This window comes from Salvelinus alpinus, chromosome 15 (assembly GCF_045679555.1).
Source record: "Salvelinus alpinus chromosome 15, SLU_Salpinus.1, whole genome shotgun sequence".
In the NCBI taxonomy this organism is placed as follows: Eukaryota; Metazoa; Chordata; class Actinopteri; order Salmoniformes; family Salmonidae; genus Salvelinus; species Salvelinus alpinus.
In genome coordinates, this window is record NC_092100.1 from 10,961,628 (window position 1) to 10,985,248 (window position 23,621).

Here is a 23,621-nt window from a genome sequence, read left to right on the forward strand (position 1 = left end):
CTTGTACTGTACTTGTCCTTGTACTGTGTTTATTTTTACGTGTTCTTCTTCATAACAGGTTTCTGGCTTCATCTCTGTGTGCCTGACTGTGTGTCGGTCTGTGTGTGCCTGACTGTGTGTCGGTCTGTGTGTGCCTGACTGTGTGTCGGTCTGTGTATGCCTGACTGTGTGTCGGTCTGTGTGTGTCTGACTGTGTGTGTCTGACTGTGTGTGTCTGACTGTGTGTCGGTCTGTGTGTGTGTGTGTGACTGTTTGTGTGTGTGTGACTGTGTGTATATGTGTGTGTGACTGTGTGTATATATGTGTGTGTGTGTGTGTGTGTGTGTGTGTGTGTGTGTGTGTGTGTGTGTGTGTGTGTGTGTGTGTGTTCTTCACAGATTTCTAAGCAGTGTTAGATATTTCTCTTGTTTTCCTTCTTCTCTTATTAATACTCAGGTTCTATCTTCTTCTTCTCTTATTAATACTCAGGTTCCATCTTCTTCTTCTCTTATTAATACTCAGGTTCCATCTTCTTCTTCTCTTATTAATACTCAGGTTCCATCTTCTTCTTCTCTTATTAATACTCAGGTTTCATCTTCTTCTTATCTTATTAATACTCAGGTTCCATCTTCTTCTTCTCTTATTAATACTCAGGTGCCATCTTCTTCTCTTATTAATACTCAGGTCCCATCTTCTTCTCTTATTAATACTCAGGTTCCATCTTCTTCTTATCTTATTAATACTCAGCAGGAATCTTCTTCCCTCCTTCTAAGTACGCTGGCAGAGTCGTTAACGTGACTGTGTGTTAGCACAAGAGCGTGTATGTGTGTGTTAGCGAGTCTGTGTGTGTGTGCTGTCGATGTGAGGAGTGTGTTAATTAAGGAAACCCTGAGAATCAATCATGACTTTAGACACACCATCTGGGCTCACACAGAGACACACAACAAACAAACATCATAAATAAGGCACAGCGGGCGCAGGGGGAAAGTAGCACGCCACTACTAGAACCGAACGTCAAACAAACGTCACATTCAGCTCGTCATTCAAGTGGAAAAGGACAAGTAGAACGTATTGGCACTGTGCCAAGTCGTGTCACTAAACATGCGGTGGTTTCTTGTAATTGATGCCTGGTTAAAATAAAACCATTGTCTGTCGTGATGTAGTTTGTGTACAAGTAAATAATCTACCTTGGTGAAACAAAGAAGTGATATATCCATGTCAAATTAAAGAATAGACATGTGTGGCTCAGTTTGTAAAAGCTTTAGAAATGCCAGGGTTGTGGGTTCGATTCCTGTTGGGGCCGCATATACAAATATGTAAGTTGCTTTGAATAAATGTGTCCGCTAAATTGTATTTATTATGTATATTATATTAATATTTATTATTCCATACTACATCCACAACAGTAGGGGGCAGTGTAGGGTTACAAGGTTACACTGTCTCACCTCAATGCGCTGGGAGTTGACTTTCTTCCCCTTCTTGTTCCAGCTCACCCGGGGCTTAGGGTCTCCTGTCGCCTGGCACACGAACGAGACCACACCCCCAGATACGCCAATCTGGTCTACGGGAACTTTAGTGAATCTTGGCTGTGCTGGAACGAGGGAGAGAGGGAGAGGGAGAGACATTAGAACAGACTAAAAAGACCAAAGTGATGCCACAGTACCAGTGGAGTTAACCCAATTCATTACGGGCCCAGTTGTAGCTGCAAATTAAGGTAATTACATTTCGAAAAGTTTATGTGCATACACAAACAAACAGACACACGCACGCACACACACACACACACACCAAAAACAAAAACACACCAAAAACAAAAACACACACACACACACACACACACACACACACACACACACACACACACACACACACACACACACACACACACACACACACACACACACACACACACACACACACACACACACACACACACACACACACACACACACACAAAAATGGAGGTGGAGAAGAAGGCAGCCGTTTTACATGACCCCAACCGATTGTGTTTTTTTGTTTGTTTATCTGAGTCGTTTGTAACTTATTTTTTTACTCATTTTGTACATAATGTTGCCGCGAGCATTTCTTATGACCGAAAAAAAACTTCTGAACATCAGGACTAGGATTACTCACCACGGACTGGAAGAATCCGTTAATGGGTCTGACAAGCCCGACGCGAATGATATACTGCTTTCTCGGGAACAGGCCCAGATCCCTGTGATTTGTCGGAAAAAGATGCGGGAAAAAAGGGGCCAGAGGGCGGGCTGCCTTCTGAGAATTCGTAGGCGATCAAATAAACCCCCACTTCCTTCCATTCTGCTAGCAAACGTGCAATCTTTGGATAACAAAATAGATGACCTACGCGGAAGATTAAACTATAAACGGGACATTCAAAACTGTAACATCTTATGCTTCACGGAGTCGTGGCTGAACGACGACACTATCAACATACAGCTGGCTGGTTAAACGATGTACCGGCAGGATAGAACAGCGGCGTCTGGTAAAACAAGGGACGGCGGACTATGTATTTTTGTAAATAACAGCTGGTGCACGATATCTAAGGCTATTGCTGAGGCTGACGAAGAGTATCTCATGATAAACTGTAGACCACACTATCTACCGAGAGAGTTTATCTGTATTCTTCGTAGCTGTTTACATACCACCACAGTCAGAGGATGGCACTAACACACCATTGAATGAGCTGCATTACGCCACAAATAAGCAAACAAGAAAACGTTCACCCAGAGGCGGCGCTCCTAGTAGCCCGGGACTTTAATGCATGGAAACTTCAATCCATTTGACCAAATTTCTATCAGCATGTAAAATGTGCAACCACAGGGGGGAAAAAAAACTCTGGACCACCTTTACTCAACACACAGAGACTCATACAAAGCTCTCCCTCACCCTCCATTTGGCAAATCTGACCATAATTCTGTCAGTGAGTAGATCAATAAAAAAAGTGGTCAGATGAAGCAGATGCTAAGCTACAGGACTGTTTTGCTAGCACAGACTGGAATATGTTCCGTGTTTCCTCCAATGGCATTGAGGAGTACACCACATCAGTCATTGGCTTCATCAATAACTGCATCGATGACATCGTCCTAACAGTGACCGTACGTACATACCGCAACCAGAAGCCATGGATTACAGGCAACATCTGCACTGCCACATCTGCCACTTTCAAGGAGCTGTACTCTAACCCGGACGCTTATAAGAAATCCCGCTATGCTCACCGACGAACCATCAAACAGGCAAAGCGCCAATACAGGATTAAGATCGAATCATACTACACTGGCTCTGACGCTCGTCGGATGTGGCAGGGTTTGCAAACCATTACAGACTACAAAGGGAAGCACAGCCGAGAGCTGCCCAGTGACACAAGCCTACTAGACGAGCAAAACTACTTCTATGCTCGCTTCGAGGCAAATAACACTGAAACATGCATGAGAGCACCAGCTGTTCCGGAAGACTGTGTGATCACGCTCTCCACAGCTGATGTGAGTAAGACCTTTAAACAGGTCAACATTCACAAAGCCGCAGGGCCAGACGGATTACCAGGATGTGTACTCCGAGCATGCGCTGACCAACTAGAAAGTGTCTTCACTGACATTTTAAACCTCCACCTGTCCGAGTCTGTAATGCCTACATGTTTTAAGCAGACTACTATAGTCCCTGTGTCCAAGAACACCAATGTAACCTGCCTAAATGATTACTGACCCGTAGAACTCACGTCTGTAGCCATGACGTGCTTTGCAAGGCTGGTCATGGCTCACATCAACACCATCATCCCAGAAACCCTAGGCCCACTCCAATTTGCATTCCACCCAAACAGATCCACAGATGATGCAATCTCTATTGCACTCAACACTGCCCTTTCCCACCTGGACAAAAGGAACACCTATCTGAGAATACTATTCATTGCTACAGCTTAGCGTTCAACACCATAGTGCCCTCAAAGCTTATCAATAAGCTAAGGACCCTGGGACTAAACACCTCCCTCTGCAACTGGATCCTGGACTTCCTGACGGGCTGCCCCCCGTTGGTCGGGGTAGGTAACAACACATCCACCACACTGATCCTCAACACAGGGGCCCCTCAGTGGTGCGTGCTCAGTCCCCTCCTGTACTCCCTGTTCACTCATGATTGCAAGTCCAGGCACGACTCCAACACTATCATTAAGTTAGCCGATGACACAACAGTGTTAGGCCTGATCACTGACAACGAAGAGACAGCCTATAGGGAGGAGGTCAGAGACCTGGCAGTGTGGTGCCGGGACAACAACCTCTCCCTCAACATGATTAAGACAAAGGAGATGATTGTGGACTACAGGAAAAAGAGGACCGAGCACACCCCCATTTTCATCCACAGGGCTGCAGTGGAGCAGGTTGAGAGCTTCAAGTTCCTTGGTGTCCACATCACCAACAAACTAACATGGTCCAAGCACACCAAGACAGTTGTGAAGAGGGCACGACAAAACCTATTCCCCCTCAGGAGACTGAAAATATTTGGCATGGGTCCTCAGATCCTCAAAAGGTTCTACAGCTGCACAATCGAGAGCATTCTGACTTGTGGCATCACTGCCTGTTATGGCAGGCAGTGACTGCTCGGTTATCTGACCACAAGGCACTACAGAGGGTAATGCGAACGGCCCAGTACATCACTGGGGCCAAGCTTCCTGCCATCCAGTACCTCTATACCAGGCGGTGTCAGAGGAAGGCCCTAAAAATTGTCAAAGACTCCAGCAACCCTAGTCATAGACTGTTCTCTCTACTACCGCACGGCAAGCAGTATCGGTGCACCAAGTCTAGGTCCAAGAGGCTTCTAAACAGTTTCAACCCCCAAGCCATAAGACTCCTGAACATCTAATCAAATGGCTACCCAGACTATTTGCATTGACCACCTCCCCCTTTTACACCGCTGCTACTTCTGTTGTTATCATCTATGTATAGTCACTTTAATAACTCTACCTACATGTACACATTACCTCAACTAACCGGTGCCCCCGCACATTGACTCTGTATCGGTACACCCCTTTATATAGTCTCGATATTGTTATTTTACTGCTGCTCTTTAATTACTTGTTACTTTTATTTCTTAATCTTATCCGTATTTTTTAAAACTGCATTGTTGGTTAAGGGCTCGTAAGTAAGCATTTCACTCTAAAGGTCTACACCAGTTGTATTCGGTGCATGTGACTAATACAATTTTATTTTATTTGAAAAACACACACGCACATCAAAAAAATACACAAACACAATCACACCAAAACACACACACACCAAAACACAAACACACACCAAAAGAAAACACACACACACACACACACACCAAAAGACACACACACACCAAAACAGACACCAAAGCAGACACACACACACCAAAACAGACACCAAAGCAGACACACACACACACACACACACATTGTATGAGAAGGCAGTGAGGACATGAACTGGACTTCCTCATTCCTCTGCTGTATAATTTGACGGCTAGACAATATGCACCCTGACACACTGACACCTGACACCCTGACAACCTAACACCCTGACGCCCTAATGACCTAACACCCTGACACACTAACACCCTGACACCCCGACGACCTAACACCCTGACACGCTGACACCCTGATTCCTTGACATCCTGACACCATCATGAATCATTTAATGGAGCAATGAATAATAAAGCAAGGAAACTGCGGAGGCTGACGGGAGCTGCGGAGGCTGACGGGAGCTGCGGAGGCTGACGGGAGCTGCGGAGGCTGACGGGAACTGCGGAGGCTGACGGGAGCTGCGGAGGCTGACGGGAGCTGCGGAGGCTGACGGGAGCTGCGGAGGCTGACGGGAGCTGCGGAGGCTGACGGGAACTGCGGAGGCTGACGGGAGCTGCGGAGGCTGACGGGAGCTGCGGAGGCTGACGGGAACTGCGGAGGCTGACGGGAGCTGCGGAGGCTGACGGGAGCTGCGGAGGCTGACGGGAGCTGCGGAGGCTGATGGGAGCTGCAGAGGCTGACGGGAACTGCGTAGGCTGACGGGAACTGCGTAGGCTGACGGGAGCTCTACAGAGATTTGTTCTGCATTACAACTATACTTAACACCGTTCTGAAGGTTTTACGTTTTTTAACAGAACATCCTTGCCTTGACTGAAGAATATCAACTCAAATCGATAATACCATGTTCACTTTCTTCCTAATATTCTCTGATTTGACCAACATTGCTTAGGAGGACGCAGCAACTTTTTAGTTGCTTAGTTTGTCTTCTGCTGGGCTGGGGGTCGGTCACCTTTTCAAGTCTGGCAGTGGGAATCCTCTAGGGCAGTGGTTCCCAAACTTTTTATAGTCCCGTACCCCTGCAAAACATTACACCTCCAGCTTCATACCCCCTCTAGCACCAGGGTCAGCGCACTCTCAAATGTTGTTTTTTGCCATCATTGTAAGCCTGCCACACACACACTATACGATACATTCATTAAACATAAGAATGAGTGTGAGTTTTTGTCACAATCCGGCTCGTGGGAAGAAACAAAGAGCTCTTATAGGACCAGGTCACAAATAATAATCAATAATTTTGCTCTTTATTTAACCATCTTACATATAAATCTGTACTTGTTCATCGCAAATTGTGAATAACTCACAGGTTAATGAGAAGGGTGTGCTTGAAAGCATGCACATAACTCTGTAATGTTGGGTTGTTTTGGAGAGAGTCTCAGTCTTAAATCATTTTCCACAGATAACTAAATACAGGAAAAATGTTCATGCTAGTGAGGGCAGAGAATCCACTCTGACATAGGTACGTGGTTGCAAAGTGCATCAGTGTCTTAACAGCGCGATTTGTCAAGGCAGGATACTCTGAGCGCAGCCCAATACAGAAATCTGACAGTGGCTTCTGATTAAATTCCATTTTCACAGAACCGCATGTTGCAATTTCGATGAGGCTCTCTTGTTCAGATATCGGTAAGAGGACTGGAGGCAGGAAAGGGATAACGAATCCAGTTGTTTTTGTTATCCGTTTCGGGAAAGTACCTGCGTAATTTTTTATTTATTTTTTATTTAACCTTTATTTAACCAGGTAGGCTAGTTGAGAACAAGTTCTCATTTACAATTGTGACCTGGCCAAGATAAAGCATAGCAGTGTGAACAGACAACAACACAGAGTTACACATGGAGTAAACAATAAACAAGTCAATAACATAGTAGGAAAAAAAACAAAAATTGCGCACCCAACTCACTCAGGTGCTTCGCTATATCACATTTGACATTGTCCGTAAGCTTGAGTTCATTTGCACACAAATAAAATCACACAATGATGGAAAGACCTGTGTGTTGTCCTTATTAATGCAGACAGAGAAGAGCTCCAACTTCTTAATCGTAGCCTCAATTTTGTCCCACACATTGAATATAGTTGCGGAGAGTCCCTGTAATCCTAGATTCAGATCATTCAGGCGAGAAAAAACATCACCCAGACAGGCCAGTCATGTGAGAAACTCGTCATCATGCAAACGTTCAGACAAGTGAAAATTATGGTAGCTCGTCTCACAATTCAAAAAAGCGTGTCCCTTGATAACCAGCGCACTTTTGCATGTTGTAAAAGCGTTACATGGTCGCAGCCCATATCATTACATAGTGCAGAAAATACACGAGAGTTCAGGGGCCTTGCTTTAACAAAGTTAACCATTTTCACTGTAAAAATCACTGTATCCAAAACGTATTTCAAGCTATCAGGCATTCCCTTGGCAGCAAGAGCCTCTCGGTGGATGCTGCAGTGTACCCAAGTGGCGTCGGGAGCAACTGCTTGCACGCGCGTTACCACTTCACTATGTCCCCCTGTCATGGCTTTTGCGCCATCAGTACAGATACCAACACGTCTTGACCACCAAAGTCCATTTGATGTCACAAAGCTGTCCAGTAGTTTAAAAATATCCTCTCCTGTTGTCCTGGTTTCCAGTGGTTTGCAGAAGAGGATGTCTTCCTTAATTGACCCCCCATGAACATAACGGACATACCAGGAGCTGTGTCAGGCCCTCCATGTCTGTTGACTCATCCAGCTGTAATGCATAGAATTCACTGGCTTTTATGCGAAGAAGCAATTGTTTCAAAACATCTCCTGCCATGTCACTGCTGTGTTGTGAAACAGTGTTGTTTGATGACATTGTCTGTATAGTTTTTTTGGCCTTTTTCCCCAGCATTGTCCCAGCCATATCCGCGGAAGCAGAAAGAATTAAGTCCTCCACAATAGTATGGGGCTTGCCTGTCCTAGCCACTCGGTAGCTCACCATATAAGACGCTTCTAGACCCTTTTTATTAATGGTATCTGTTGCTATTATACATGTCTTACTACTCGAAAGTCGTCTTAATTTTCGCTCAAAAAACTCCTGTGGCTTATTTTTCAAATTGGCATGTTTTGTTTCTAAATGTCTGAGCAAGAGAAGGTTTTATTGAGTTGTGAGATAGTACAGTCGTGGCCAAAAGTTTTGAGAGTGACACATTAATTTTCACAAGTCTGCTGCCTCAGTTTGTATGATGGCAATTTGCATATACTCCAGAATCTTATGAAGAGTGATCAGATGAATTGCAAAGTCCCTCTTTGCCATGCAAATGATCTGAATCCCCAAAAAACATTTCCACTGCATTTCAGCCCTGCCACAAAAGGACCAGCTGACATCATGTCAGTGATTCTCTCGTTAACACAGGTGTGAGTGTTTACGAAGACAAGGCTGGAGATCACTCTGTCATGCTGATTGAGTTCAAATAACAGACTGGAAGCATCAAAAGGAGGGTGGTGCTTGGAATCATTGTTCTTCCTCTGTCAATCATGGTTACCTGCAAGGAAACACGTGCCATCATCCTTGCTTTGCACAAAAAAGGGCTTTACAGGCAAGGATACTGCTGCCAGTAAGATTGCACCTAAATCAACAATTTATCGGGTCATCAAGAACTTCAAGGAGAGCAGTTCAATTGTTGTGAAGAAGGCTTCAGGGCGCCCAAGAAAGTCCAGTAAGCGCCAGGACCGTCTCCTAAAGTTGATTCAGCTGCGGGATCGTGGCACCACCAGTACAGAGCATCTGCACGCACAGGATGGCCTGGTGTCAAGAAGGGCAGCAAAGCCACTTCTCTCCAGGAAAAACATCAGGGACATACTGATATTCTGCAAAAGGTACAGGGATTGGACTGCTGAGAACTGGGGTAAAGTCATTTTCTCTGATGAATCCCCTTTCCGATTGTTTGGGGCATCTGGAAAAAAACTTGTCCGGAGAAGACAAGGTGAGCGCTACCATCAGTCCTGTGTCATGCCAACAGTAAAGCATCCTGAGACCATTCATGTGTGGGGTTGCTTCTCAGCCAAGGGAGTGGGCTCACTCACAATTTTGCCTAAGAACACAACCATGAATAAAGAATGGTACCAACACATCCTCCAAGAGCAACTTCTCCCAACCATCCAGGAACAGTTTGGTGACAAACAATGATGATGGAGCATGATGGAGCACCTTTCCATAAGGCAAAAGTGATAACTAAGTGGCTCGGGGAACAAAACATGGATATTTTGGGTCCATGGCCAGGAAACTCCCCAGACCTTAATCATATTGAGAACTTGTGGTCAATCCTCAAGAGGCGGGTGGACAAACAAAAACCCACAAATTCTGACAAACTCCAAGCATTGATTATGCAGGAATTGGCTGCTATCAGTCAGGATGTGGCACAGAAGTTAATTGACAACATGCCAGGGCGGATTGCAGAGGTCTTAAAAAAGAAGGGTCATCACTGCAAATATTGACTCTTTGTATCAACTTCATGTAATTGACAATAAAAGCCTTTGACACGTATGAAATGCTCGTAATTATACAGTACTTCAGTATTCCAGAGTAAATTCTGACAAAAATATCTAAAGACACTGAAGATGCACAATCGAGAGCATCCTGTCGGGCTGTATCACCGCCTGGTACGGCAACTGCTCCGCCCACAACCGTAAGGCTCTCCAGAGGGTAGTGAGGTCTGCACAACGCATCACCGGGGGCAAACTACCTGCCCTCCAGGACACCTACACCACCCGATGTCACAGGAAGGCCATAAAGATCATCAAGGACAACAACCACCCAAGCCACTGCCTGTTCACCCCGCTATCATCCAGAAGGCGAGGTCAGTACAGGTGCATCAAAGCAGGGACCGAGAGACTGAAAAACAGCTTAAATCTCAAGGCCATCAGACTGTTAAACAGCCACCACTAACATTGAGTGGCTGCTGCCAACATACTGACTCAACTCCACTTTAATAATGTAAAAATTGATGTAAAAAATGTATCACTAGCCACTTAAAACAATTCCACTTAATATAATGTTTACATACCCTATATTACTCATCTCATATGTATATACTGTACTCGACACCATCTACTGCATCTTGCCTATGCCTTTCTGTACCATCACTCATTCATATATCTTTATGTACATATTCTTCATCCCTTTACACTTGTGTGTATAAGGTAGTTGTTGTGAAATTGTTAGGTTAGATTACTCGTTGGTTATTAATGCATTGTCGGAACTAGAAGCACAAGCATTTCGCTACACTCACATTAACATCTGCTAACCATGTGTATGTAACATATACAATTTGATTTGATTTGATTAGAAGCAGCAAACTGTGTGAACATTTATATTTGTGTCATTCTCAAAACTTTTGGCCACGACTGTACTTTTGCACATGTAACACACTGTGGCTGAGGAAAGGCACTACTCCCAATATAAGTGAACCCCAAATCAATGTAGTTCTCATCATATTTGCGCCTCTTCGATGGTCCAACGTCCCTGTCTGTTGTTCGGTGCTTTCCTCTCGGGTAAGGGGGCAGTAGCTCTTCGGCTGCATCAGATTCACAACTGTCAGTGTCCATGCTAGCTGGGCTAACAACAAATGTAGAATTACTGATGCTAGCACTGGATGTGCTCGTGGAAGCAGAACAACGTGTGTCGTTGACAGGTGCAGGTGTAGTACTGCGGGTAGTAGCAGTACTACCAGTAGAGCTGGTATGTGTCTTTATGGACACAGGCCCTACTTTTTTTAACCATATAGCAATTTTTAAGCAAACGGAATGAACAGCAGCTACGTTTGGCTATATACTGACCGTTAATGGAATTCCCGCGAGAAAGTAACGGTTAATGTGATTGGATGTTAATTATTTGACTAGGCTACCTGTACTTGACATTGTGTTGTTATTTGGCTGAACACAAGATGGTTTAATTTTATTTTTGGCGGTGAAACGAGGTAACTCAGAAGAGGAAAAAACCTCACCCAAATGTATAGTCCCGTTGGAAAATATAAATGGACTGTTTGAAAATGTGAATCACATTTTTATTTGGCGTACCCCCGACGGCATTGCGCGTACCCCAGTTGGGGAATACCTGCTCTGGGGGACCATGTTAACTCCGGGGCATAGGGATATGTGTGGATGAGCAAACGTGCAGAGCATGTACATACGGATTAGTAATTAACAGGCTGTGGGCAGGTGGAACCCCTCACTCTCTCCACTCTCTCTCCCTGGGCCTCCATAAACACACATGGAGGAGAGCTCCACTGCAATTTAATCAGGGACTGGAGAGAGAGATGGAGGGAGCGCGGGAGGAGGGAGAGGGAGATGGAGGGAGAGAGGGAGGGAGAGGTTGGGGGTGAGTGGGAGAAGGGGAGGGAGTGAGAAAGAGTGGATGAGTGGGTGGGGTAGAAAACAAGGGAGGAGAGGGAGAGAGACAGAGAGAGGGAAAAAGAGTGCCTCAGGATAGCATAGCAGATAAAGTACTCCAAAAACAAGCTCACACACACACACACACACACACACACACACACACACACACACACACACACACACAGACGCACACACACACACCGTCAGTAAGACTTCTACATGCACAGCACTCCCATAACAGGCATATACATGAGTCAGAAAGAGTCCCATCGACACTGAGCATCAAACGTGACCACGGCGCTCTTTAGATAGCAGTGGGCCGAATGGCATTCCCTCTTGAGGCTCCTTACAGTATTCCCATGTGGCGTCCCAAAAAGCACCCTATTCCCTTTTAAGTGCACTACTTTTGACCAGAGCATTATGGGCCGTGGTCAAAAGTGGTGCACAATATAGAGAATAGGGTGTTATTTGGGACGCAACCCAGCGATGGGAGACTGGCCAAGGTGTCCTCCTTACCTGATGTGCGCTACGGATCCACAACAAACCAGACAAATGATGTGATGAAGGGAGACGAAGAGAGAGGAAGAGATGGAGAGAGAAAGACAGATGAAGAGATAAAGAACACAGTGGCCTCCATCATTCTTAAATGGAAGAAGTTTGGAACCACCAAGACTCTTCTTAGAGCTGACCGCCCGGCCAAACTGAGCAATCGGGGTAGAAGAGCCTTGGTCAGGGAGGTGACCAAGAACCCGATGGTTCTGACAGAGCTCCTGAGTTCCTCTGTGGCAATGGGAGAACCTTCCAGAAGAACAACCATCTCTGCAGCACTCCACCAATCAAGCCGTTATGGTAGAGTGGCCAGACGGAAGCCACTTCCGTAAAAGGCAGATGACAGCCCGCTCGGAGTTTGCCAAAAGCCATTTAAAGACTCTCGGACCATGAGAAACAAGATTCTCTAGTCTGATGAAACCAAGATTGAACTCTTTGGCCTGAATGCCAAGTGTCATGTCTGGAGGAAACCTGGCACCATCCATACGGTGAAGCATGCTGGTGGCAGCATCATCCTGTGAGAATGTTTTCAGCGGCAGGGACTGGGAGACTAGTAAGGATTGAGGGAGCAAAGTACAGAGAGATCCTCAATGAAAACTTGCTCCAGAGCGCTCACCTTCCCACAGGACAGCAACCCTAAGCACACAGCCAAGACAACACAGGAGTGGCTTTGGGACAAGTCTCTGAATGTCCTTGAGTGGCCCAGACAGAGCCCGGACTTGAACTCAATTGAATATCTCTGGAGACCTGAAAATAGCTGTGCACTGATGCTCCAAACCTGACAGAGCTTGAGAGGATCTGCAGAGAAGATCGGGAGAAACTCTAAAAATACAGGTGTGCCAAGCTTGTAGCGTCATACCCAAGAAGACTCGAGGCTGTAATCGCTGCCAAAGGTGCTTCAACAAAGTACTGTAAAGGGTCTGAATACTTATGTAAATGTAATATAATTTAATTTATTTATACATTTGTAAATATTTCAAATAATCTCTTTTCGCTTTGTCATTATGGTGTATTGTGTGTAGATTGATGAGGAGAAAAAAAGTATTTACTCCATTTTAGAATAAGGCTGTAACGTAACAAAATGGCCTCACTCTACTAGAATCTGAAGTCAAATGTTTACTGTTTGCTGATTATCTGGTTCTTCTGTCACCAACCAAGGATGGCCTACAGCAGCACCTAGATCTTCTGCATAGATTCTGTCAGACCTGGGCCCTGACAGTAAATATCAGTAAAACAAAATGAATGGTCTTCCAAAAATGGTCCAGTTGCCACGATCACAAATACAAATTCCATATAGACGACACCGTTGCCCTAGAGCAAACAAAAAAATATACGTACCTTGGCCTAAACATCAGCGCCGTAGGTGACTTCCACAAAGCTGTGAACGAGCTGAGAGACAAGGCAAGAAGGGCCTTCTACGCCATCAAAAGGAAAATACAATTCGACAAACCAATTAGGATCTGGCTAAAATACTTGAATCAGTTATTGAACCTATTGCCCTTCATGTGAGGTCTGGGGTCCGCTCACCAACCAAGAATTCACAAAAGGGAACAAACACCAAAATGAGACATTGCATGCAGAATTCTGCAAAAATATCCTCGGTGTACAACGTAAAACACTAAATAATACATGCAGAGCAGAATTAGGCAGATACTTGCTAATTATCAAAAATCCAGAAAAGAGCCGTTAAATTCTACAACAACCTAAAAGGAGGCGATTCCCAAACCTTCCATAACAAAGCCATCACCTACAGAGAGATGAATCTGGAGAAGAGTCCCCTATCCCCTAACCAAGCTGGTTCTGTTCACAAACCCCACAGAGCCCCTGGACAGCAAAACAATTAGACCAAACCAAATCATGAGAAAACAAAAAGATAATTACTTGACACATTGGAAAGAATTAACAAAAAAACTGAGCAAACTAGAATGCTGTTTGGCCCTAAACAGAGAGTACACAGTGGCAGAATACCTGGCCACTGTGACTGACCCAAACTTAAGGAACGCTTTGACTATGTACAGACTCAATGAGCATAGCCTTGCTATTGAGAAAGGCCGCCGTAGGCAGACCTGGCTCTCAGGAGAAGACCCACAAAAGGAGGTGAAAACTGAGCTGCACTTCCTAACCTCCTGTTTATTTCCCTTTTGTTTATTATCTATTTCACTTGCTTTGGCAATATAAACATATGTTTCCCATGCCAATAAAGAGATGAAGTGAGATGATAAGAGGTGAAGAGAGGTGAAGAGATAAAGAGATGGAGAGAGATGTAGAGAGATGAAGAATTGGGCTGATGACTCGGCTTGGGCTGATGACCCGTGCCAGCCATCCATCCACACCACAGAGGGAATTCTGACAATTGAGCAACAGTCATTTCCTGTTGGTTCAGTAATACTGTCCTCTGATATCAGTGAAAGGAACAAGAGATTGTGACATTTCCTCTTTCAAACAGAAGGGGTTTCATATTTTCCGCCTATCTTGTCTGCGTCTTGACAAATTGATCCCTGCACTCCAGCAATATGATTGTGGAATGAGTAGACAGAGAAATATAGACTCTGGAATTGTACTGGAACTCCGTGATCACCATTAGAATGAGCAACAGGTGTTTCAGCTGCATTCTTTTATAGAATTCCTCCACTGTTTTTATTTGATTTAACTAGGCAAGTCAGTTAAGAACAAATTCTTATTTATAATGACAGCTTGTTCAGGGGCAAAACGACAGATTTTTACCTTGTCAGCTCTTGGATTCGATCCAGCAACCTTTCGGTTACTGGCCCAACGCTCTAACCACTAGGTTACCTGCCGCCCCAAATGTTCACCTTAGAGAGTATGAATCCCGTATAAAAAATGTATGCAACAACACATCTGCCACGCTGATGCTCAACATGGGGGCTCCTCAGGGGTGCGTGCTTCGTCCCCTCCTATACTCCCTGTTCACCCACGACTGCACGGCCAAGCACAACTCCAACACCATCATTAAGTTTGCTGATGACAACCGTGGTAGGCCTGATCACCAACAATGATGAGACAGCCTACACGGAGGAGGCAGTGTGGTAACAGGACAACAACCTTTCCCTCAACATGAGCAAGATAAAGGATCGTGGACTACAGGAAAATGAGGGCCGAACATGCCCCAATCAACGGGGCTGTAGTGGAGTGGGTCGAGAGTTTCAAGTTCCTTGGTGTCCACATCGCCAACAAACTATCATGGTCCAAACACACTAAGATTGTTGTGAAGAGGGTCCAACGACACCTTTTCCCCCTCAGGAGACTGAAAAGATGTGACATGGGTCCCCAGATCCTCAAATAATTCTACAGCTGCACCATCGAGAGCATCCTGACCGGTTGCATCCCCGCCTGGTATGGCAACTTCTCGCATCTGGCGCTACAGAGGGTAGTGCGAACGGCCCAGTTCATCACTGGGGTAAAGCTCCCTGCCATCCAGGACCTATATTCTAGCCAGTGTCAGTGGAAGGCCCCAAAAATTGTCAAAGACTCCAGTCACCCAAGTCATAGACTGTTCTCTCTGCTACCGCACGGCAAGCGGCGCCAGAGTGCCAAGTCTAGGTCCAAAAGGCTCCATAATCTACCCCCAAGCCATAAGACTGCTGAACAATTAATCCAATGGCCACCCGGACTATTTACATTGACCCCCCTTGCTGTTAATTATCTATGCAGTCACTTTACCCCTACCTACATGTACAAATTACCTCGACTAACCTGTACCACCTGACATTGACTCGGTACACCCTGTATATAGCCTCGGTACGGTTATTTTATTGGGTTACTTTTTATTAAATGTTTTACTTTATTTAGTAAATATTTTCTTAACTCTATTTCTTGAACTAAATTGTTGGTTAAGGTGCTTGTAAGCAAACATTTCACGGTAAGGTGCATTCGGCGCATGTGACAAATTACATCTTATTTGATTTTTGAGAGAGAGAGAGAGACAGAGGTAAAAATAAATGAGAGAGGGAGAGCGAAAGAGGGAGAAAGAGAGACGAAGAGGTAAAAACAAAGCCAGAGAGAGAGAGAGAGAGAGGAAGAGAAGAGAGAGATAGAAAAGAGAGTAAGCTCATGAGATGGAAGCCTTTAGAGTCCAGTGAGCAACCGGAGCAGATTGAAGACACCAGTCACTCCTGGCCTCAGGCACTGTTTTATACCCAGCTGAGAACAGAGGATCTGACAGAGTTGGCCATTATGAGAAGGAGAGAGCAGGGATCGGTGTGTGTGTGCACGACCACGGGTCTACGTCTGTATGTCTCTAAATACAATTTTTTATTTTTATTTTTATTTAACCTTTATTTAACCAGGTAGGCAAATTGAGAACACGTTCTCATTTACAATTGCGACCTGGCCAAGATAAAGCAAAGCAGTTCGACACATACAACAACACATAGTTACACATGGAGTAAAACAAACATATAGTCAATAATACAGTGAAAAAAAAATAATAAGTCTATATACAATGTGAGCAAGTGAGGTGAGATAAGGGAGGTGAAGGCAAACAAATATATGTATAAATAAATAAAAATATAAAAGGCCATGGAGGCGAAGTGAGTACAACACAGCAAGTAAAATAAAAACTAAAAAAAAACAATGGAATGGTTGGTTTGCAGTGGAAGAAAGTGCAAAGTAGAGACAGAAATAATGGGGTGCAAAGGAGCAAAATAAATTAATAAATAAATACAGTAGGTAAAGAGGTAGTTGTTTGGGCTAAATTGTAGATGGGTTATGTACAGGTGCAGTAATCTATGAGCTGCTCTGACAGCTGGTGCTTAAAGCTAGTGAGGGAGATAGGTGTTTCCAGTTTCAGAGATTTTTGTAGTTCGTTCCAGTCATTGGCAGCAGAGAACTGGAAGGAGAGGCGTCCAAAGGAAGAATTGGTTTTGGGGGTGACTAGAGAGATATACCTGCTGGAGCGCGTGCTACAGGTAGGTGCTGCTATGGTGACCAGCGAGCTGAGATAAGGGGGGACTTTACCTAGCAGGGTCTTGTAGATGACCTGGAACCAGTGGGTTTGGCGACGAGTATGAAGCGAGGGCCAGCCAACGAGAGTGTACAGGTCGCAGTGGTGGGTAGTATATGGGGCTTTGGTGACAAAACGGATGGCACTGTGATAGACTGCATCCAATTTATTGAGTAGGGTTTTGGAGGCTATTTTGTAAATGACATCACCGAAGTCGAGGATTGGTAGGATGGTCAGTTTTACAAGGGTATGTTTGGCAGCATGAGTAAAGGATGCTTTGTTGCGGAATAGGAAGCCAATTCTAGATTTGACTTTGGATTGGAGATGTTTGATGTGAGTCTGGAAGGAGAGTTTACAGTCTAACCAGACACCTAGGTATTTGTAGGTGTCCACATATTCTAAGTCAGAGCCGTCCAAAGTAGTGATGTTGGACAGGCGGGCAGGAGCAGGCAGTGATCGGTTGAAGAGCATGCATTTGGTTTTACTTGTATTTAAGAGCAGTTGGAGGCCACGGAAGGAGAGTTGTATGGCATTGAAGCTCGCCTGGAGGGTTGTTAACACAGTGTCAAAAGAAGGGCCAGAAGTATACAGAATAGTGTCGTCTGCGTAGAGGTGGATCAGAGAATCACCAGCAGCAAGAGCGACATCATTGATGTAAACAGAGAAGAGAGTCGGTCCAAGAATTGAACCCTGTGGCACCCCCATAGAGACTGCCAGAGGCCCGGACAACAGACCCTCCGATTTGACACACTGAACTCGATCAGAGAAGTAGTTGGTGAACCAGGCGAGGCAATCATTAGAGAAACCAAGGCTGTCGAGTCTGCCAATGAGGATGTGGTGATTGACAGAGTCAAAGGCCTTGGCCAGGTCAATGAATACGGCTGCACAGTATTGTTTCCTATCGATGGTGGTTACGATATCGTTTATGACCTTGAGCGTGGCTGAGGTGCACCCATGACCAGCTCTGAAACCAGATTGCATTGCGGAGAAGGTGTGGTGGGATTCGAAATGGTCGGTAATCTGTTTGTTGACTTGGCTTTCGAAGACCTTAGAAAGGCAGGGTAGGATAGATATAGGTCTGTAGCAGTTAGGGTCAAGGGTGTCCCCCCCTTTGAAGAGGGGGATAACCGCAGCTGCTTTCCAATCTTTGGGGATCTCAGACGACACGAAAGAGAGGTTGAAGAGGCTAGTAATAGGGGTGGCAACAATTTCAGCAGATAGTTTTAGAAAGAAAGGGTCCAGATTATCTAGCCCGGCTGATTTGTAAGGGTCCAGATTTTGCAGCTCATTTAGAACATCAGCTGACTGTATTTGGGAGAAAGAGAAATGGGGAAGGCTTGGGCGAGTAGCAGAGGGGAGGGCAGTGCTGTTGTCCGGGGTAGGGGTAGCCAGGTGGAAAGCATGGCCAGCCGTAGAAAAATGCTTATTGAAATTCTCAATTATAGTGGATTTGTCGGTGGTGACAGTGTTTCCTATCTTCAGAGCGGTTGGAAGCTGGGAGGAGGTGTTCTTATTCTCCATGGACTTTACGGTGTCCCAGAACTTTTTTGAATTTGTGTTGCAGGAAGCAAATTTCTGCTTGAAAAAGCTAGCCTTGGCTGTTCTAACTGCCTGTGTATATTGGTTTCTGGCTTCCCTGAAAAGTTGCATATCACGGGGGCTGTTCGATGCTAATGCAGAACGCCATAGGATGTTTTTCTGTTGGTTAAGGGCAGTCAGGTCAGGAGAGAACCAAGGGCTATATCTGTTCCTGGTTCTAAATTTCTTGAATGGGGCATGCTTATTCAAGATGGTGAGGAAGGCATTTTTAAAAAATGACCAGGCATCCTCTACTGACGGGATGAGATCAATATCCTTCCAGGATACCCCGGCCAGGTCGATTAGAAAGGCCTGCTCGCTGAAGTGTTTCAGGGAGCGTTTGACAGTGATGAGTGGAGGTCGTTTGACCGCTGACCCATTACGGATGCAGGCAATGAGGCAGTGATCGCTGAGATCTTGGTTGAAAACAGCAGAGGTGTATTTGGAGGGCAAGTTTGTTAGGATGATATCTATGAGGGTACCCGTGTTTACGGAATTGGGGTGGTACCTGGTAGGTTCATTTATAATTTGTGTGAGATTGAGGGCATCAAGCTTAGATTGTAGGGTGGCTGGGGTGTTGAGCATGTTCAAATTTAGGTCGCCTAGCAGCACGAGCTCTGAAGATAGATGGGGGGCAATCAGTTCACATATAGTGTCCAGAGCACAGCTGGGGGCAGAGGGTGGTCTATAGCAGGCGGCAACGGTGAGAGACTTGTTTTTAGAGAGGTGGATTTTTAAAAGTAGAAGTTCAAATTGTTTGGGAACAGACCTGGATAGTATAACAGAACTCTGCAGGCAGTCTTTGCAGTAGATTGCAACACCGCCCCCTTTGGCCGTTCTATCTTGTCTGAAAATCTTGTAGTTGGGGATGAAAATGTCTGAATTTTTGGTGGTCTTTCTAAGCCAGGATTCAGACACGGCTAAAACATCCGGGTTGGCAGAGTGTGCTAAAGCAGTGAACAAAACAAACTTAGGGAGGAGGCTTCTAATGTTAACATGCATGAAGCCAAGGCTATTACGGTTAGAGAAGTCATCAAAAGAGAGCGCCTGGGGAATAGGAGTGGAGCCAGGTACTGCAGGGCCTGGATTCACCTCTACATCACCAGAGGAACAGAGGAGGAGTAGGATAAGGGTACGGCTAAAAGCTATGAGAATTGGTCGCCTAGAGCTACTAGAGCAGAGAGTAAAAGGAGGTTTCTGGGGGCGATAAAATAGTTTAAAGGAATAATGTACAGACAAAGGTATGGTAGGATGTGAATACAGTGGAGGTAAACCTAGGTATTGAGTGATGATGAGAGAGATATTGTCTCTAGAAACATCATTGAAACCAGGTGATGTCATCGCATATGTGGGTGGTGGAACTGAGAGGTTGGATATGGTATAGAGAGCAGGGCTAGAATCTCTACAGTGAAATAAGCCAATAAACACTAACCAGAACAGCAATGGACAAGGCATATTTACATTAAGGAGAGGCATGCTAATCGAGTGATCAATAAGGGTCCAGTGAGTAGAGGTTGGTTGGGGTCGTGGCGATCCAGACAGCTGGCCGGGTATATGGCTATCGGTAGCAGCATAGGATGGAGGTCTGTTTGTAGATACCTCGTGCGTTTCCGTCGGTAGGTTAGTGGGGTTCCGTGTAGTGGGGTTCCGTGTGGTAGAGGGGATCAATCCAAATTGGCAAAATAGATATAGTGACCCAAGGAAAAAATAAAATAAATAAATAATAATAATAATAATAGTTGTCCAATATACTTGTTCAAATAGCAGCCGATAAGACAGCTAACGATTAGCGGGCCTCAGATGAGCGTTCAGGTAACGTCGGGACGGAGGTGCCTGTTATGCTGGTGAATGAGGACCCAAAAGCGACGTAATAGTAACAGAGTCTTTATTCCAGTATTAAACAAATAAAGATTCTCCTGGAATTATCAATGGTTAATCCAAAACAGGAAACTGAAATCCTCTCGTCAATAGAGAGGAACGACTGGAGACGCGACCACAGGCTGCAGGTCGCTTCAGGAAGGCACTGGCCGTAGCTGACATAGACACCTGCTCACACGCAGCATCTGAAGAAGGCAAAGAACACGACAGGGCGGAACAAGGACACAGGAACAGCAAACATCAAACAAGAATCCGACCAGGCAGAAGCGGAAAACAGAGGGAGAAATAGGGACTCTAATCAGAGGGCAAAATAGGGGACAGGTGTGAAAGAGTAAATGAGGTCGTTAGGAGAAAGAGAAACAGCTGGGAGCAGGAACGGAACGATAGAGAGAGAGAGCGGGAGAGGGAGAGAGGCAGGAGGAGAGAGAGAGAGAGAAAGAGGGAAAGAACCTAATAAGACCAGCAGAGGGAAGCACAGGGACAAGACATGATCAAAGACAAAACATGACAGTGCCAGTTGGATAAATCCCTCGGGCAGATAACGTCGGCAGTCAGTCGCGGCAGTCAGTCGTGAAGGCCCGGTGGGGTTCCGTATCTGCAGCAGCAACAAAAGAAACGGGTCCGGATGGTGATGGAACTCCTCAGCTGGCTAGCTCCAGAATGATTAGAGTTTGCTCCGGGGTCGACGTAAGCCAATAGTCACACGGTTTGCAGCTAGCTAGCTGCGAAATCAAGGTACAAGTGTCCAGAGCCTGCGGCTGGAATCCGGGGAAACTGAGAGAAAAAGAGTCCCGGAATGCTCCGGTCCGAGTCGCGTTGCACAAAAGTGCCGGTAGATTATCGAGCTAAAGGAATAGCTGATGACCACTAAACGTGGGCAGCTGAAACACCAACGCTAGCCAGCAAACCGGCTAATTTCGGGGCAGCTACAGATTAGCTTCTGGCTAGCTATCGGAGTAGCTTCTGGTTAGCTTTCAGGCTAGCTTCTGAATTAGCCCCTGGCTAGCTTCCACGATGGATTTTCAGATTGAGGTAAATAATACTTTTTGTAATTGGTGAAGCGGGTTGCAGGAAAGCTTTTGCAGGAAAGCTTTTGTAGTTGAGTTCTTGGATAATAAAATAGATAAAAGATATGCGAAGAAAGGTGTAAATATATATATATATACAGGACACGAACAATACGGAACAGAAAAAGACGTCTGAACTGCTAAGCCACCTTGGACGAGACGTGACAATACAATGTGTATGTATGGTGCATGGGTAGGTGTATGTGTATGTGTATGGTGTATGTGTAGGTGTGTGTGTATGTGTATGTGTAGGTGTGTGTGTGTATGTGTAGGTGTGTGTTTATGTGTAGGTGTGTGTGTATGTGTATGTGTATGTGTATGTGTATGTGTATGTGTGTATGTGTGTGACAACCAAGAACAGCATAATTAACCTTTAAACATTTTCAATTGCTTCCCGCCTCAGGTGTACCGCTGGTGTTATTGATGATTTCGACCATTTATTCAGTATCAACACCCTGGTCATGCAGTCAGTAATTGCATGATAGAAATTGGCTTTTGGAAAAATAAATTGTTTTCTCATTCCACCACAATAAGCAACATCAGAAAATTCCACCAAAATACATGATCATCTAGGTGAACCTAGACAATATTACTATCATGCCTTGAACAGTTCATAAAATTTGATAATAACAAACTGACGTATCACTGACCAGTGGGTAATCGTTTCATTATAATTAATCATATTGTGACTTTTGTTATTCGTGTTTCTCATTCCATCTCAGCTGAGAAGACATCTAGAGGACACAGTCCACTGTAGTCAAGCTGTCTCTCAGTATCTCCCTGTATCCCAGGCCTCTTTCAAATGGAGAAGCGTACAGCTTTAAACTGATAAGGGAAACAGGACCCAGTTTATCTGGCAAGCAGGAGACAACATCCAGGCAGAAATAACCTGAGATGGGCGGAGTGAGCCATCTTCACAGGGACACAGAATTAAGCTTTCCTGAGCCAACTACTGCTGGTAGCGGCGAAGGCCGGTAGCGGGGAAGGCCGGTAGTGGTGAAGATCGGTAGCGGCGAAGGCCGGTAGCGGGGAAAATCGGTAGCGGCGAAGGCCGGTAGCGGCGAAGGCCGGTAGCGGGGAAGGCCGGTAGCGGGGAAGGCCGAAGGTTAACCCATACTGTCTAAAGGATACACTTATTTTGCTAATGTAGCATCCCCCATACTGAGTGGTAGGCTCTGCTCAGCTCAGCTATAAGAGAAATGGCACCGTCTCCTTTCAAATAGCCATTTGCTGTACTTTCACGTTGCCATTAAGTAGGTACATCGGGCTATAGTAGGGTTAAATGACAAATAGTGTAATGGATGAGAGGCTTTGGGAGATGATGATGTGGCTTAGGACAGTGGAGGACAAAATTGTACCTCGTCTACCGACTGAATGGGGTGGAAAAGCCACTTGTCTTCCATTTTGATGGAAATAGGCACCTTTCACAGCCAATAACACCTTTTACAGGCTTATTTGGTGGAGAAAGCAACATTTGGAAATATTAGAGGTGCTATTCAAAACCTAATTGTACCTGCCTCTCTAATACCGCAGACAAAATTAACAGTAGAGGGAGGTTGCAGGGATTATTGTGTAAGAAAATGTTGTAAATGCTGCTGGTTTAGAAACTGTCATATTTGAGGGCCACATAAGCTTTATTGTTACACAACCAACCAAACATGCACATTATAATGGGATTACCTCATTGTGTTTGGATGCATGTTCTGACAGGACACAATCCTTTCTCATTGCTGGATGGTAATACATGTACTGTAGTAGTTAGTAATGTAGAAAATAAGTATAACGTTTCAAGAAGTCAGCACCTTGTTAACATACTTAAGCAGTGCTCGGCAGGCCCACATCCACAGATGTCAGCATGCTAGCCCCTTGTTATAGAACCCCTGACAGGCTAGATCCAGGCCTGGCTTAACATCCCCTCTGCCTTCAACACGCCAGCACCCTCCAGGC

At 45.2% G+C, this 23,621-nt stretch overlaps 1 protein-coding gene across 1 annotated transcript in view; it reads right to left on the reverse strand.

The window, feature by feature from the left end:
* The window catches only part of ptprsa (protein tyrosine phosphatase receptor type Sa), a 454,642-nt gene that overhangs the window by 204,219 nt on the left and 226,802 nt on the right, over nucleotides 1-23,621 (reverse strand). The window contains 1 exon segment of the mRNA XM_071342488.1: nucleotides 1,425-1,570. Within this exon segment, the coding sequence (XP_071198589.1) occupies nucleotides 1,425-1,570 (146 nt within the window).